At 43.9% G+C, this 16,674-nt stretch overlaps 1 protein-coding gene across 1 annotated transcript in view; it reads left to right on the plus strand.

The window, feature by feature from the left end:
* Positions 1–2,539: 2,539 nt before the first annotated feature.
* Positions 2,540–16,674, plus strand: part of PIGL (phosphatidylinositol glycan anchor biosynthesis class L) — a 120,211-nt gene continuing 106,076 nt past the window's right edge. The window contains exon 1 of the mRNA XM_038758846.1: positions 2,540–2,795. Coding sequence (XP_038614774.1) covers positions 2,540–2,795 — 256 coding nt within the window. The remainder of the gene's footprint in view (positions 2,796–16,674) is intronic.

Below are 16,674 nucleotides of genomic sequence, written 5' to 3' on the forward strand. Positions count from 1 at the left end.
GAAACTATTATTATTATTAATTATTATTAGAACTGCGGGTTTATGACACGGCGAGAGCCAGGGCGGTTGCCGGGTTTTGGGCCAATCTGATGACCTTGTATCTCCCCCAGCGCTTCAAACTGTGCTTGGCCCCCAATAAACGCTTCACAAAAACTATTATTATTATTATTAGAACTGCGGGTTTATGACACGGCGAGAGCCAGGGCGGCTGCCGGGTTTTGGGCCAATCTGATGACCTTGTATCTCCCCCAGCGCTTCGAACAGTGCTTGGCCCCTAATAAACGCTTCGCAAAAACTATTATTATTATTATTAGAACTGCGGGTTTATGACACGGCGAGAGCCAGGGCGGCTGCCGGGGTGGGAAGGAGGTTTTGGACCAATCTGATGACCTTGTATCTCCCTCAGCGCTTCGAACAGTGCTTGGCCCCTAATAAACGCTTCACAGAGACTATTATTATTATTATTAGAACTGCAGGTTTATGACACGGCGAGAGCCAGGGCGGCTGCCGGGGTGGGAAGGAGGTTTTGGGCCAATCTGATGACCTTGTATCTCCCCCAGCGCTTCGAACAGTGCTTGGCCCCTAATAAACGCTTCACAGAGACTATTATTATTATTATTAGAACTGCGGGTTTATGACACAATGAGAGCAAGGGCGGCTGCCGGGGTGGGAAGGAGGTTTTGGACCAATCTGATGACCTTGTATCTCCCTCAGCGCTTCGAACAGTGCTTGGCCCCTAATAAACGCTTCACAGAGACTATTATTATTATTATTATTAGAACTGCGGGTTTATGACACAATGAGAGCAAGGGCGGCTGCCGGGGTGGGAAGGAGGTTTTGGGCCAATCTGATGACCTTGTATGTCCCCCAGCGCTTCGAACAGTGCTTGGCCCCTAATAAACGCTTCACAGGAACTAATATTATTATTATTAGAACGGCGGGTTTATGACACGGCGAGAGCCAGGGCGGCTGCCGGGGGGGGAAGGAGGTTTTGGGCCAATCTGATGACCTTGTATCTCCCTCAGCGCTTCGAACAGTGCTTGGCCCCTAATAAACGCTTCACAGAGACTATTATTATTATTATTAGAACTGCGGGTTTATGACACAATGAGAGCAAGGGCGGCTGCCGGGGTGGGAAGGAGGTTTTGGGCCAATCTGATGACCTTGTATGTCCCCCAGCGCTTCGAACAGTGCTTGGCCCCTAATAAACGCTTCACAGAGACTAGTATTATTATTATTAGAACTGCGGGTTTATGACACGGCGAGAGCCAGGGCGGCTGCCGGGGTGGGAAGGAGGTTTTGGGCCAATCTGATGACCTTGTATGTCCCCCAGCGCTTCGAACAGTGCTTGGCCCCTAATAAACGCTTCACAGGAACTATTATTATTATTATTAGAACGGCGGGTTTATGACACGGCGAGAGACAGGGCGGCTGCCGGGGTGGGAAGGAGGTTTTGGACCAATCTGATGACCTTGTATCTCCCCCAGCGCTTCGAACAGTGCTTGGCCCCTAATAAACGCTTCACAAAAACTATTATTATTATTATTAGAACTGCGGGTTTATGACACCATGAGACCAAGGGCGGCTGCCGGGGTGGGAAGGAGGTTTTGGGCCAATCTGATGACCTTGTATGTCCCCCAGCGCTTCGAACAGTGCTTGGCCCCTAATAAACGCTTCACAGGAACTAATATTATTATTATTAGAACGGCGGGTTTATGACACGGCGAGAGCCAGGGCGGCTGCCGGGGTGGGAAGGAGGTTTTGGGCCAATCTGATGACCTTGTATGTCCCCCAGCGCTTCGAACAGTGCTTGGCCCCTAATAAACGCTTCACAGAGACTATTATTATTATTATTAGAACTGCGGGTTTATGACACGGCCGAGGCTAGCACAAGCCAAGAGTAAGGGCAGCTGCTGGGGTGGGACGGAGGTTTTTGGAGGAGGTGGATTAAGACTGTGAGCCCAAAGTGGGACAACCTGATGGCCTTGTATCTTCCCCCAACGTTTAGAACAGTGCTTGGCACCTAATAAACCCTTCACAAAACCTATTATTATTATTATTAGAACTGCGGGTTTATGACGCGGCCGAGGCTAGCGCAAGCCAAGAGTAAGGGCATATGCTGGGGTGGGACAGAGGTTTTTGGAGGAGGTGGATTAAGATGGAACCCAAAGTGGGACAACCTGATGACCTTGTATCTTCCCCAACGTTTAGAACAGTGCTTGGCACCTAATAAACGCTTCACAAAAGCTATTATTAGAAGTGCGGGTATATGACACGGCGAGAGCCAGGGCGGCTGCCGGGTTTTGGGCCAATCTGATGACCTTGTATGTCCCCCAGCGCTTCGAACAGTGCTTGGCCCCTAATAAACGCTTCACAGAGACTATTATTATTATTATTAGAACTGCGGGTTTATGACACGGCGAGAGCCAGGGCGGCTGCCGGGGTGGGAAGGAGGTTTTGGGAGGAGGCGGAACGTTTGTCGGGCGGCTGCGGGTTTCCGGGCGGAGGAGCGGGGGCCATTGCTAAGGGCCGCGTTGCCATGGCGGGCCCGGGGGACACGGTGACCCCGGTGACCCCGGGCTGGGCCGCAGGCCTGGGGGGCTTCCTGGGGGTCGTGGGGGTCTGCCTGCTGGGGGGCTGGTGCTGCTGGGGCAGGCCGAGCGGCCGGGGCTTCCCCGGGAGCAGGACCCTGCTGCTGACCGCCCACCCTGATGACGAAGCCCTGTTTTTCGCCCCCACCCTGCTGGGCCTGGCCCGGCGGAGACAGCGGGTCTCTGTGCTCTGCCTGTCCGCAGGTAACAATAATAATAATAATAATATTGCTATTTGGTAAGCGCTCACTATGTGCAAAGCGCCTTCCCAGACCGAGCCCCTTCCTTCCTCTCCCCCTCGTCCCCCTCTCCATCCCCCCATCTCACCTCCTTCCCTTCCCCACAGCACCTGGATATATGTTTGTACAGATTTATTACCCTATTTATTTATTTATTTTACTTGTACATATCTATTTACTTTATTTTGTTAAATAAATATTTAACAAAGTAAAGTAAATTTTAACAAAACAAATATTTTGTTAAATAAATACGATTGATGATGATTTTGTTAGTACGTTTGGTTTTGTTCTCTGTCTCCCCCTTCTAGACTGTGAGCCCACTGTTGGGTAGGGACTGTCTCTATATGTTGCCAACTTGGACTTCCCAAGCGCTTAGTACAGTGCTCTGCACACAGTAAGCGCTCGATAAATACGATTGATGATGATGTGCAAAGCGCTGGGGAGGATAGGAGAGCCCCCTTCCCACTCTCATTTGCTTCCTGCCCCCCACCCTCTCTAATGATAATAATGCTGGTATTTGTTCAGCGTCTCCTAGGTGCCCCCAGGTAATAATAATAATAATAGTGCTATTTGGTAAGCGCTTACTATGTGCAAAGCGCTGGGGAGGATAGGAGAGCCCCCTTCCCACTCCCATTTGCTTCCTCTCTAATGATAATAATGTTGGTATTTGTTCAGCGTTTCCTAGGTGCCCGCAGGTAATAATAATAATATTGCTATTTGGTAAGCGCTTACTATGTGCAAAGCGCTGGGGAAGATAGGAGAGCCCCCTTCCCACTCTCATTTGCTTCCTCTCTAATGATAATAATGTTGGTATTTGTTCAGCGTCTCCTAGGTGCCCGCAGGTAATAATAATAATATTGCTATTTGGTAAACGCTTACTAAGTGCAAAGCGCTGGGAAGGATAGGAGAGCCCCCTTCCCACTCTCATTTGCTTCCTCTCTAATGATAATAATGTTGGTATTTGTTCAGCGTTTCCTAGGTGCCCGCAGGTAATAATAATAATATTGCTATTTGGTAAGCGCTTACTATGTGCAAAGCGCTAGGGAGGACAGGAGAGCCCCCTTCCCACTCTCATTTGCTTCCTCTCTAATGATAATAGTGTTGGTATTTGTTCAGCGTTTCCTAGGTGCCCACAGGTAATAATAATAATATTGCTATTTGGTAAACGCTTACTATGTGCAAAGCGCTGGGGAGGATAGGAGAGCCCCCTTCCCACTCTCATTTGCTTCCTCTCTAATGATAATAATATTGGTATTTGTTCAGCGTCTCCTAGGTGCCCGCAGGTAATAATAATAATAATATTGCTATTTGGTAAGCGCTTACTATGTGCAAAGCGCTGGGGAGGATAGGAGAGCCCCCTTCCCACTCCCATTTGCTTCCTCTCTAATGATAGTAATGTTGGTATTTGTTCAGCGTTTCCTAGGTGCCCGCAGGTAGTAATAATAATAATATTGCTATTTGGTAGGCGCTTACTAAGTGCAAAGCGCTGGGGAGGATAGGAGAGCCCCCTTCCCACTCCCATTTGCTTCCTCTCTAATGATAATAATGTTGGTATTTGTTCAGCGTTTCCTAGGTGCCCGCAGGTAATAATAATAATAATATTGCTATTTGGTAAGCGCTTACTATGTGCAAAGCGCTGGGGAGGATAGGAGAGCCCCCTTCCCACTCCCATTTACTTCCTCTCTAATGATAATAATGTTGGTATTTGTTCAGCGTTTCCTAGGTGCCCGCAGGTAGTAATAATAATAATATTGCTATTTGGTAGGCACTTACTAAGTGCAAAGCGCTGGGGAGGATAGGAGAGCCCCCTTCCCACTCTCATTTGCTTCCTGCCCCCCACCCTCTCTAATGATAATAATGTTGGTATTTGTTCAGCATTTCCTAGGTGCCCGCAGGTAATAATTATAATATTGCTATTTGGTAAGCGCTTACTATGTGCAAAGCGCTGGGGAGGATAGGAGAGCCCCCTTCCCACTCTCATTTGCTTCCTGCCCCCCACTCTCTCTAATGATAATAATGTTGGTATTTGTTCAGCGTCTCCTAGGTGCTCTGCTTGTCCACAGGTAATAATAATAATTTTGCTATTTGGTAAGCGCTTACTAAGTGCAAAGCACTGGGGAGGATAGGAGAGCCCCCTTCCCACTCTCATCTTCTTCCTGCCCCCCACCCTCTCTAATGATAATAATGATGTTGGTATTTGTTCAGTGTTTCTTAGGTGTCAAGCACTGTCCTAAGTGCTGGGGTAGGTACAAAGTCATCAGGTTGTCCCACGTGGGGCTCGCAGTCTTCACCCCCATTTTACAGATGAGGAAACTGAGGCTCAGTAAAGTGACCTGCCCAAGGTCACCCGGCTGACAAGTGGCGGACTGCGGATTAGAACCCAGGACCTCAGACTCTCAAGCCCGGGCCCTTTCCACTGAGCCACGCTGAGCCTGTTGTGGGGTAGGGACCATCTCTGTATGTTGTCGATTTGTACTTCCCAATAATAATAATAATAATAATAATAATAATAATGGCATTTGTTAAGCACTTACTATGTGCAAAGCAGGTTACAAGGTGATCAGGTTGTCCCACATGAGGCTCACAGTTTTAATCCCCATTTTACAGATGAGGTAACTGAGGCACAGAGAAGTTAAGTGACTTGCCAAAGTCACACAGCTGACAAGAGGCAGAGCCGGGATTAGAACCCATGACCTCTGACTCCCAAGCCCGGGCTTTTTCCACTGAGCCACGCTGCTTCCCAAGTGCATAGTACAGTGCTCCGCACACAGTAAGCGCTCAATAAATACGATTGAATGAATGAATGAGAGCCCGGACCCTTGGGGGACGTGGGGGACACCCGGGTCCTGCCCCCGCCAGGCCCCACCGCCCCCCACACCGACCTTTACTAGACTGGGAGCGCGCCGAGGGCAGGGAATGGGTTGGATGTTCTGTCGCACTCTCCCAAGCGCCCAGTACAGTGCTTTGCCCACAGAAAGCGCTCAGTAAATACAATTAATCACAACTGAAAGGGTCCCCGGCTCGACGTACTTGCCACTTAATAAATAATCATGATGGTTTAGGCGCTTACTACGGGCCAAGCAGTGTTCTAAGCGTTAGGGTAGATACAAGGTAATAATAATGGTATTTGTTAAGCGCTTAGTATGTGCCAAGTACTGTTCTAAGCACTGGGTTAGATACAAGATGATAATAATAATAATGGTATTTGTTACGCGCTGAAGCAGCGTGGCTCAGTGGAAAGAGCACGGGCTTTGGAGTCAGAGGTCATGGGTTCGTATCCCGACTCCGCCACATGTCTGCTGTGTGACCTTGGGCAAGTCACTTAACTTCTCTGAGCCTCAGTTACCTCGTCTGTAAAATGGGGATTAAGACTGTGAGCCCCACGTGGGACAGCCTGATCACTTTGTATCCCCCCAAGCGCTTAGAACAGTGCTTTGCACATAGTAAGCGCTTAACAAATACCAACATTATTATTATTATTATTATTATATGCCAAGCACTGTTCTAAATGCTGGGGTAGATACAAGATAATAACAATGATAATGGTATTTGTTAAGTGCTTACTGTGTGCCAAGCACTGTTCTAAGCGCTGGATTGGATGCAAGGCAATAATAATAATGATGATGATGGTTCAGCGCTTAGAACAGTGCTTTGCACATAGTAAGCGCTTAATAAATGCCATCATTATTATTATTTGGTAAGCACTTCCTATGTGCCAAGCACTGTTCTAAGCCCTGGGTTAGATACAGGATAATAATAATAATGATGATGGTCTTTGTTAAGCGCTTACTATGTGCCAAGCACTGTTCTAAACGCTGGGGTGGATACAAGAAAATAATAATAATGATGATGGTATTTCTTAAGCGCTTACTATGTGCCAAGCACTGTTCTAAACGCTGGGGTAGATACCAGATAATAATAATAGTATTTGTTAAGCGCTTGTTATGTGCCAAGCACTGTTCTAAGCACTGGGGTAGATACAAGGTGATCAGGTTGTCTCACGTGGGGCTCACAGCCTTAGTCCCCATTTTACAGATGAGGTAACTGAGGCGCAGAGAAGTGACTTGCCCAAAGTCACCCAGCTGACAAGTGGCAGAAGCAGGATTAGAACCCACGACCTCTGACTCCCAAGCCCGGGCTCTTTCCACCAAGCCACGCTGCTTCTCAATCTGTCGTACTCTCCCAAGCACCTAGCAATAATAATAATAATAATGCTGGTATTTGTTAAGCGCTACTATGTGCAAAGCACTGTTCTAAGCGCTGGGGGGAACACAAGGAGATGAGGTTGTCCCATGTGGGGCTCACAGTCTTAATTCCCATTTTACAGATGAGGGAACTGAGGCACAGAGAAGTGAAGTGACTTGTCCAAGGTCACACAGCAGACATGTGGGGGAGGCGGGATTCGAACCCATGACCTCTGACTCCCAAGCCCTCACTCTTTCCACTGAGCCACGGACTGCTTTGCACACAGAAAACGCTCAGTAAGTACTATTAATAATAATTTAATTGGTCCCAGGCCCTCCGTACTTGCCGCTTAATAATAATGATGGTATTTGTTAAGTGCTTACATAGTATGTCCCAAGCACTGTTCTAAGCTCTGGGGTAGGTACAAGGTAATAATAATAATAACGATGGTATTTGTTGAGCACTTACTATGTGATAGGCACTGTTGTAAGCGCTGGGGTAGATACAAGGTAATTAGGTTGGCCCACTTGGGGCTCACAGTCTTCATCCCCATTTGACAGATGAGGTAGCGGAAGCACAGAGAAGTTAAGTGACTTGCCCAAAGTCACACAGCTGACGGGTGGTGGAGCCGGGATTAGAACCCACATCCTTAGACTCCCAAGCCCGCGCTCTTTCCACTGAGCCATGGAGTGCTTTGCACACAGAAAACGCTCAGTAAGTACAATTAATAATAATTTAATTGGTCCCAGGCCCTCCGTACTTGCCGCTTAATAATAATGATGGTATTTGTTAAGTGCTTACATAGTATGTCCCAAGCACTGTTCTAAGCGCTGGGTTAGGTACAAGGTAATAATAATAATAACGACGGTATTTGTTGAGCACTTACTATGTGATAAGCACTGTTGTAAGCGCTGGGGTAGATACGAGGTAATCAGGTTGGCCCACTTGGGGCTCACAGTCTTCATCCCCATTTGACAGATGAGGTAGCGGAAGCACAGAGAAGTTAAGTGACTTGCCCAAAGTCACACAGCTGACGGGTGGTGGAGCCGGGATTAGAACCCACGTCCTTAGACTCCCAAGCCCGCGCTCTTTCCACTGAGCCACGGAGTGCTTTGCACACAGAAAACGCTCAGTAAGTACAATTAATAATAATTTAATTGGTCCCAGGCCCTCCGTACTTGCTGCTTAATAATAATGGTGGTATTTGTTAAGTGCTTACATAGTATGTCCCAAGCACTGTTCTAAGCGCTGGGTTAGATACAAGGTAATAATAATAATAACGACGGTATTTGTTGAGCACTTACTATGTGATAAGCACTGTTGTAAGCGCTGGGGTAGATACGAGGTAATCAGGTTGGCCCACTTGGGGCTCACAGTCTTCATCCCCATTTGACAGATGAGGTAGCGGAAGCACAGAGAAGTTAAGTGAGTTGCCCAAAGTCACACAGCTGACAAGTGGTGGAGCCGGGATTAGAACCCACGTCCTTAGACTCCCAAGCCCGGGCTGTTTCCACTAAACCACGCTGCCACTTGCCTACTTTGTGACCTTGGGCAAGTCGCTTAACCTCTCGGGGTCCTCATCCGTAAAATCAATCAATCAATCGTATTTATTGAGCGCTTACTGTGTGCAGAGCACTGTACTAAGCGCTTGGGAAGTACAAGTTGGCAACATATAGAGACAGTCCCTACCCAACAGTGGGCTCAGTCGGGGACCACTGCCATCCCTCCCCCCTAAGACGGAGCCCCACGTGGCCTGACTATTGTATTCACCCGAGCGCTTAGCAAAGAGTTGGCACATATTGAGCGCTTAACAGACCGGGAGCTACCCGATTACTTACCTTCCACCTCCCTGTTGCCCCCAGCTTGGACCTGAAATAAATGGCCCGCTCAGGGTCCCATCTCGGGTGGGGGCTACTATCCCAAATGGGGAAAGGGAGAAGCAGCGTGGCTCAGTGGAAAGAGCACGGGCTTTGGAGTCGGAGGTCATGGGTTCGAATCCCGGCTCCACCACATGTCTGCTGTGTGACCTTGAGCAAGTCACTTCACTTCCCTGAGCCTCAGTTACCTCATCTGTAAAATGGGGATTAAGACTGTGAGCCCCACGTGGGACAGCCTGATCACTTTGTATCCCCCCAAGCGCTCGGAACAGGGCTTTGCACATAGTAAGCGCTTAACAAATGCCAACGTTATTATTATTATTATTAAGTCTGTGAGCCCGTTGTTGGGTAGGGATTGTATAATAATAAATAAATAATAATAATAAATAAATAATAATATATAATAAATAAATAAATAATAGGGATTATTTATTTTATTTGTACATATCTATTCTATTTATTTTATTTTGTGAGTATGTTTGGTTTTGTTCTCTGTCTCCCCCTTTTAGACTGTGAGCCCACTGTTGGGTAGGGACTGTCTCTAGATGTTGCCAATTTGTACTTCCCAAGCGCTTAGTACAGTGCTCTGCACATAGTAAGCGCTCAATAAATACGATTGATGATGATGATGATGATTGTCTCGACCTGTTGCCGAATTGTTCTTTCCAAGCGCTTAGTACTGTGTTCTGCACACAGTAAGCGCTCAATAAATGCGATTGAATGAATGAATGAGTGAATGAATGAACTCCAAAGCCCCGACCCAGGGTGAGCCCCCCACTGCTGCTCTCAAGACGGAGGAGGCGGGAAGAACAGTCACAAGAACCCATGCAGTTGGGAGGGAGCCACTATGTACAATCAAACTTTGGTTTTGTTGACTGCTTATTATACGGACTCCTGAACAACTGTGTTAATTTATAGAAGAACGACAACCAAGGTGGGGGGAAGAGAAACCTGTATATATGTATATATGTTTACCTCCTCCAGGAGGCCTTCCCAGACTGAGCCCCTTCCTTCCTCTCCCCCTCGTCCCCCTCTCCATCCCCCCATCTTACCTCCTTCCCTTCCCCACAGCACCTGTATATATGTATATATGTTTGTACATATTTATTACTCTATTTATTTTATTTGTACATATCTATTCTATTTATTTTATTTTGTTAGTATGTTTGGTTTTGTTCTCTGTCTCCCCCTTTTAGACTGTGAGCCCACTGTTGGGTAGGGACTGTCTCTAGATGTTGCCAATTTGGACTTCCCAAGCACTTAGTACAGTGCTCTGCACATAGTAAGCACTCAATAAATACGATTGATGATGATGATGATGATGTTTGTACATATTTATTACTCTATTTATTTATTTATTTATTTTATTTGTACTTATCTATTCTATTTATTTTATTTTGTTAGTATGTTTGGTTTTGTTCTCCGTCTCCCCCTTTTAGACTGTGAGCCCACTGTTGGGCAGGGACTGTCTCTATATGTTGCCAATTTGTACTTCCCAAGCGCTTAGTACAGTGCTCTGCACATAGTAAGCACTCAATAAATATGATTGATGATGATGATGATGTTTGTACATATTTATTACTCTATTTATTTATTTTACTTGTACATATCTATTCTATTTATTTTATTTTGTTGGTATGTTTGGTTTCGTTCTCTGTCTCTCCCTTTTAGACTGTGAGCCCACTGTTGGGTAGGGACTGTCTCTATACGTTGCCAATTTGTACTTCCCAAGTGCTTAGTACAGTGCTCTGCACATAGTAAGCGCTCAATAAATACGATTGATGATGATGATGATGTTTGTGCATATTACCCTATTTATTTATTTATTTATTTTACTTGTACATATCTATTCTATTTATTTTATTTTGTTGGTATGTTTGGTTTTGTTCTCTGTCTCCCCCCTTTTAGACTGTGAGCCCACTGTTGGGTAGGGACTGTCTCTATGTGTTGCCAATTTGTACTTCCCAAGCGCTTGGTACAGCGCTTGGTAAGCGCTCAATAAATACGATTGATGATGATGATGATGATGAGAAACGAGTAAACCTTTCCCTTGGTGGAAGAACCCGGTTTCCATCACCATGCCAAACACATACTGTCCAGGGATGGATGGTTAGTGCCCTCCTCCACCTGCAGGACTTCCTCTTGTAGACTGTAAGCTTGTTGTGGGCAGGGAACACATCTGTTGACCCTGGTAGTGTACTCTCCCAAGTACTTAGTACAGTGCTCTGCACACAGCACGTAATAAATAGCATTGATTGAGTTTGAAGGATGAGATGAACTGAGGCCTGCTTCACAAAGTCATCAGCATGCCACCTGTTTTATTTCTTCCAAGCAAGATACTCCCTCCTACTTAGTCCGCGAGCCCCATCCGGGACCCACTGTTGGGTAGGGACTGTCTCTATATGTTGCCAATTTGTACTTCCCAAGTGCTTAGTACAGTGCTCTGCACCCAGTAAGCGCTCAATAAATACAATTGATGATGATGATGACAGGGACTGTGTCCGACCTAATTAACTTGTTCCTACCCCAGCACTTAGAACAGTAATCAATCATCATCATCATCATCAATCATATTTATTGAGCGCTTACTATGTGCAGAGCACTGGACTAAGCGCTTGGGAAGTACAAGCTGGCAACATATAGAGACAGTCCCTACCCAACAGTGGGCTCACAGTCTAGAAGGGGGAGACAGAGAACAAAACCAAACATACTAACAAAATAAAAGAAATAGAATGGATAGGTACAAGTAAAATAAATAAATAAATAGAGTAATAAATATGTACAAACATATATACACATATACAGGTGCTGTGGGGAAGGGAAGGAGGTAAGATGCAGGAGATGGAGAGGGGGACAAGGGGGAGAAAGCATCCCTTATTAAGTAAGCACTTAATAAATACCATTTTTTTTAAAAAAGATACATACATCCCATAAAGGAACCCCTAAGAAGCAGCGTGACCTAGTAGGTAGAACACAGATATAAGAGTCAGAAGGACCTGCGTTCTAAACCAGTTTTCTGCTGTAGGACCCTGGGCAAGTCACTTTTAACTTCTCTGCCTCAGTTACCCCATCTGTGAAATGGAGGGTTAAGATTGTGAGGCCCATGTGGGACATGGACTGTGTCCAACCTGATTAGCTTGTTGCATTTACCCCAGCCATTAGTACAGTGTCTGGCGCATTAGTAAGTGCTTAACTAACGCCATAAGAATAATAAAAAATAAAAATAGGCATTAACTCTTAGTGTCCTAATAATTCAAGGCAATTAAAAAAAAATAGTTTGGGGGATCTGCCCTTTAACTTCTGATCCCAAATTGTGTGTCTTTTGTTGAGATAATATAAATGCTCTAATCAAAATTGCCTTCCTTCGTAGATCAATACAATCAAAGGAAAATTCTAAAAAAAACCTTGGTTTTGTGAAAAATAATATTCCCTTTAGCTAATATCTGCCCACTGTAAAACATTGAAAATACTGTATTTCAAAGTTGAGATTTAGAATTTATTCAGCTAGTTCAGTTCAAAACAGATTTGATAGCTATGCTTACAAACCAAGAATCTAATCAGCTACTTAATATCTAGAACCACATTTTGTATGTTTCACACACAGTGGGAGCAGTACCATTTCTTAAAGAATTATATTGGAAATTTGCAGATACTAGATAGGAACTAGCTAATTTTCATATTCGGAAGATCTGCATACTTGGTATCTTTTGGGGGGCAAAATAAGTGCTAGCTGTAAGAATTTCTTAACTGACTATATGATAAATTCTGATTAAAAATATTAAAATCCAGTCTATCCACTGCAGAATTTCTTAACTGACTGTATGATAAATTCTGATTAAAAATATTAAAATCCAGTCTATCTACCCCAGGTCCTTCTGACTCCCGGGCCTGTGTTCTATTCACCAGGCCACGCTGCTTTCATTCTCCCTCGCAGCCCCATGGCAAATGTGTACATATCTGTAATTTGATTTATTTATATCAATAAATACCCCTCTAGACTGTAAGCTCGTTGTGGACAGGGAATATGTCTGTTGACTGTTATATTGTACTTTCCCAGTGCTTAATACAATGCTCTGCACACAGTGATCACTCAATAAATACAATTGACTGAGTACTAAACTGAAGAAAGTACATTATTAAAACAAACATCAGTGTTTTTAAAACTGTCTACATAGAGAAATTGACCCATTAATTGTTACAGCACCTTGATCCTTTCCCATCCATTTGGTTAACCAACCTCAAAAGACACTAAAATACTATCATTATTCAAAATGTCCAACAGAGTTAGTATACTGAAGGGACTTAACATAAATAATTGATTTACCTCTGACTGTCAAACTACATTTTAAAGGGAGAAAGGATAAAATTTAAAGTGGTTAGCAATGCATTCTAGGCTTATCTCATGGGGACATTTCTCGATTAATGAGATATCTATAAAACTGGGAGATCTCCAGAAGAAAATTATTGTAAAGCCAACACCTTTTTCCTCACATAGAAAAGGCAGAGGTGATGGCATCCTTTCTGAAGGGCTTATTTCGCCAGAGTTATTCATTTCTTTGGAACCTGCAGGTGAAAACGCTCCATTGTGTTCCAGTACTTCTCAGTAACTATTATTGAAATAGACTACATTTTCAAGCACTTACACCTTGAATGTATAGAGCTCCTTTCTTCAGAAGAGATATGAATTGATATGAGTATAACTGATAGCTAAAGCACTTCATATATCTCATCTCATTAATAAAAAAAATCCTGTGATGTAAAAAGGATATTATTATCATCCTTGCAGGGAAACTGAAGGCCAGAGAGGTTAAGGAAATTCCTCAAAGTCACACAGCTATGCAGAATTTGTTCTGGGGAAAAAGACCAAGGCTTCTAATTCCAGGTCTAGGACATTACCCACATGAATAATTCTAATCCTGGCACCCGTTCTGAGATGGCTGTCTTCTTTAACAGATGGTGTTCTTTGCCACTGAATTAATCGTCTGCTTGGTCCTTACTTCATCAAAGCATTTAAGATGAATGGGAACTCAGACTTCTGGTGATTCAATTCAAATTCAGACTCAGATTCAAATATGGGGTGTCTTCTGGGCCCAAGAAACTGTAATTCAATACCCTGTTGGTCTAAAATACAAAGTCTTTTTTAAACTGGCAAGTTCTTCCTACTGTTTGTTGCAGTTATTCTGGTAGAATCATTAACTTGTACATTTCACTGTAGTTTGTGAAAATAGAATAAGTACTCAAGTTTCAAAGAGGAAAATCTTTAAATAAGAAGCATATTTGCTCGGTAGAATCATTTTTGTTTCTCAAGTTAAATGGGTTATGAGTTTTTACAATATGCTGGTGTTTCACTTTGGGCTATATAAATTCAATTTTTTCTCCTTGATGAACCTGATGGAAACATAAATCTACTCTGCCTTACCTAGAATTAAAAACAATAGATCTTATTTTAAAAATTTTACTTTTCCAATTTTGCCCCATTATTTTTCTAAATGAGGTTCGGTATCTATAAGTGCTTTTAGTCCAAAAGGTTATATATTATCAATATTTAATTTGGTGGCAGTCAATCAATCAATCGTATTTATTGAGCGCTTACTGTGTGCAGAGCACTGTACTAAGCGCTTGGGAAGTACAAGTTGGCAACATATAGAGACAGTCCCTACCCAACAGTGGGCTCACAGTCTAAAAGTCTTAGTAGATAGGTTCTTATTAAAATCATGCAACTTCAGAAAATGATCAAACTGTTTTGTCACCTGGATCTCATTGATGGGTTAGAAAGGGTCAGGAAATGTGTTCCGTTTTCTCACCCAACTGCTTAGTTCAGTGCACTACACACTACACCCTAAACACAGCTACTGTTACAGTAACAATTATATTAGTTTCTCCCAAATTGTGCTCAACCATAATTACCAATGACATGTAAGTCGTGCTTAATACACAACATGAGGAGAGGCCCATTAGCCAAAAATATAGACATCTCTTCCTCCCTTCAAGGCCCTACTGAGAGCTCACCTCCTCCAGGAGGCCTTCCCAGACTGAGCCCCTTCCTTCCTCTCCCCCTCGTCCCCCTCTCCATCCCCCCCATCTTACCTCCTTCCCTTCCCCACAGCACCTGTATATATGTATATATGTTTGTACATATTTGTTACTCTATTTATTTATTTATTTATTTTACTTGTACATATCTATTCTATTTATTTTATTTTGTTAGTATGTTTGGTTTTGTTCTGTGTCTCCCCCTTTTTAGACTGTGAGCCCACTGTTGGGTAGGGACTGTCTCTGTATGTTGCCAACTTGGACTTCCCAAGCGCTTAATACAGTGCTCTGCACACAGTAAGCACTCAATAAATACGATTGATGATTATGATGATGATGATGATGACATTGGAGCCCTGAAGCTGCCAAACATTTCTCTCTCTATGAGGCAGGACTGTGAAATTCAGGGCTGTCACAATATCTGTTAGGGCCTAATTGCATTTTCAAAGTGGGTGAGGAGAGAGGGAAAGTAGAAGGGGCAGGGTATGCGTAGTTGTCCCCAAGTCCTTAGTACAAGTGCTCTGCACACAGTAAGCGCTCAATAAATACAATTGAATGAAAATGAATGAGTCGTCCCTGTAAGTTACCAGGACTTGTAGTCCCCCAATAATGCAAGGGGGTCAACAAAGTTACAGTGCATACAGGCGGGCCATGCTGCTACTGTCGTGCACCCTACCTTCTCCAGCCCTCCCGAGCCCAAAGCAAATCATGGTACCAGTCGATCCAAGCTCAGAAGCTGCATTTTTTTAGTGAAAAGGGTATGGGCCTGGGAGACTGAAGACCTGGGCTTTGATCATAGCTCGGCTACTTTCTGGCTGGATGAAATTGGGCAAGTCACTGAACTACTTTGGGCCTCAGTTTCTTCATCTGTATAATGGGAGTTCAGTACCCATTCTCCTGCCCCATTGGACTGTGATCCCCAGGTGGGATAGGGACTCTGATCTGGTTATTTCATATATACCCCAGTGCCTAGTACAATATTTGGTGCATAGTAAGTGCTTAACAAATTATTATTATGATTATTCGTGTTGTTGTTGTTGTTGTTTTCCCACTATTTTTTAATACTTGGAACAGCCTGGCCTGGGCATTCACCTGAAACCAACCTAAGCTTTCATACAGAGTATAATCAACATGTTTTGGGTTTTTTTTTCAAGTTCTTAAACTGGGTACAGAGGCTTTACAGTGTAATCAAAATTGAAACAATGAAGAAAACACCATCATGACAAAATATAATGGAATGTTTGTGTGAACCTCTACAGTGGCCTGCTCTAATGCTTGTCACTTCCTAGTAAAAGTGTTACTAAAAAAGTTCCAGCTTTCCATTTGAGGAAAGTAGTAATTGCCCCGGGAAGCAATTTCCTCAGTTTGCTCAAGATCATAGATTCAACCTAGAGGAATACATTGGTTAATTGGTTTAGACCAATGTGTTGCCACCTAAGCTTCTCTTTTATATCCCTGGAGAATCTCAGGTGAGGGGAGTGACTTTGCTAATAGACCTAAATGGAGATCTGAAACCACACTTAAAGAAACATAGCAAACTTGAACAGTAAACGACCCCTTAATAATAATAATAATAATAACAACAATAATAATAATGGCATTTATTAAGCGCTTACTATTTGCAAAGCACTGTTCTAAGCGCTGGGGAGGTTACAAGGTGATCAGGTTGTCCCAAAGGGGGCTCACAGTTTTAATCCCCATTTTACAGATGAGGTAACTGAGGCACAGAGAAGTTAAGTGCCTTGCCCA

The sequence above is a fragment of the Tachyglossus aculeatus genome, chromosome 17, assembly GCF_015852505.1.
Source record: "Tachyglossus aculeatus isolate mTacAcu1 chromosome 17, mTacAcu1.pri, whole genome shotgun sequence".
Classification (NCBI taxonomy): Eukaryota; Metazoa; Chordata; class Mammalia; order Monotremata; family Tachyglossidae; genus Tachyglossus; species Tachyglossus aculeatus.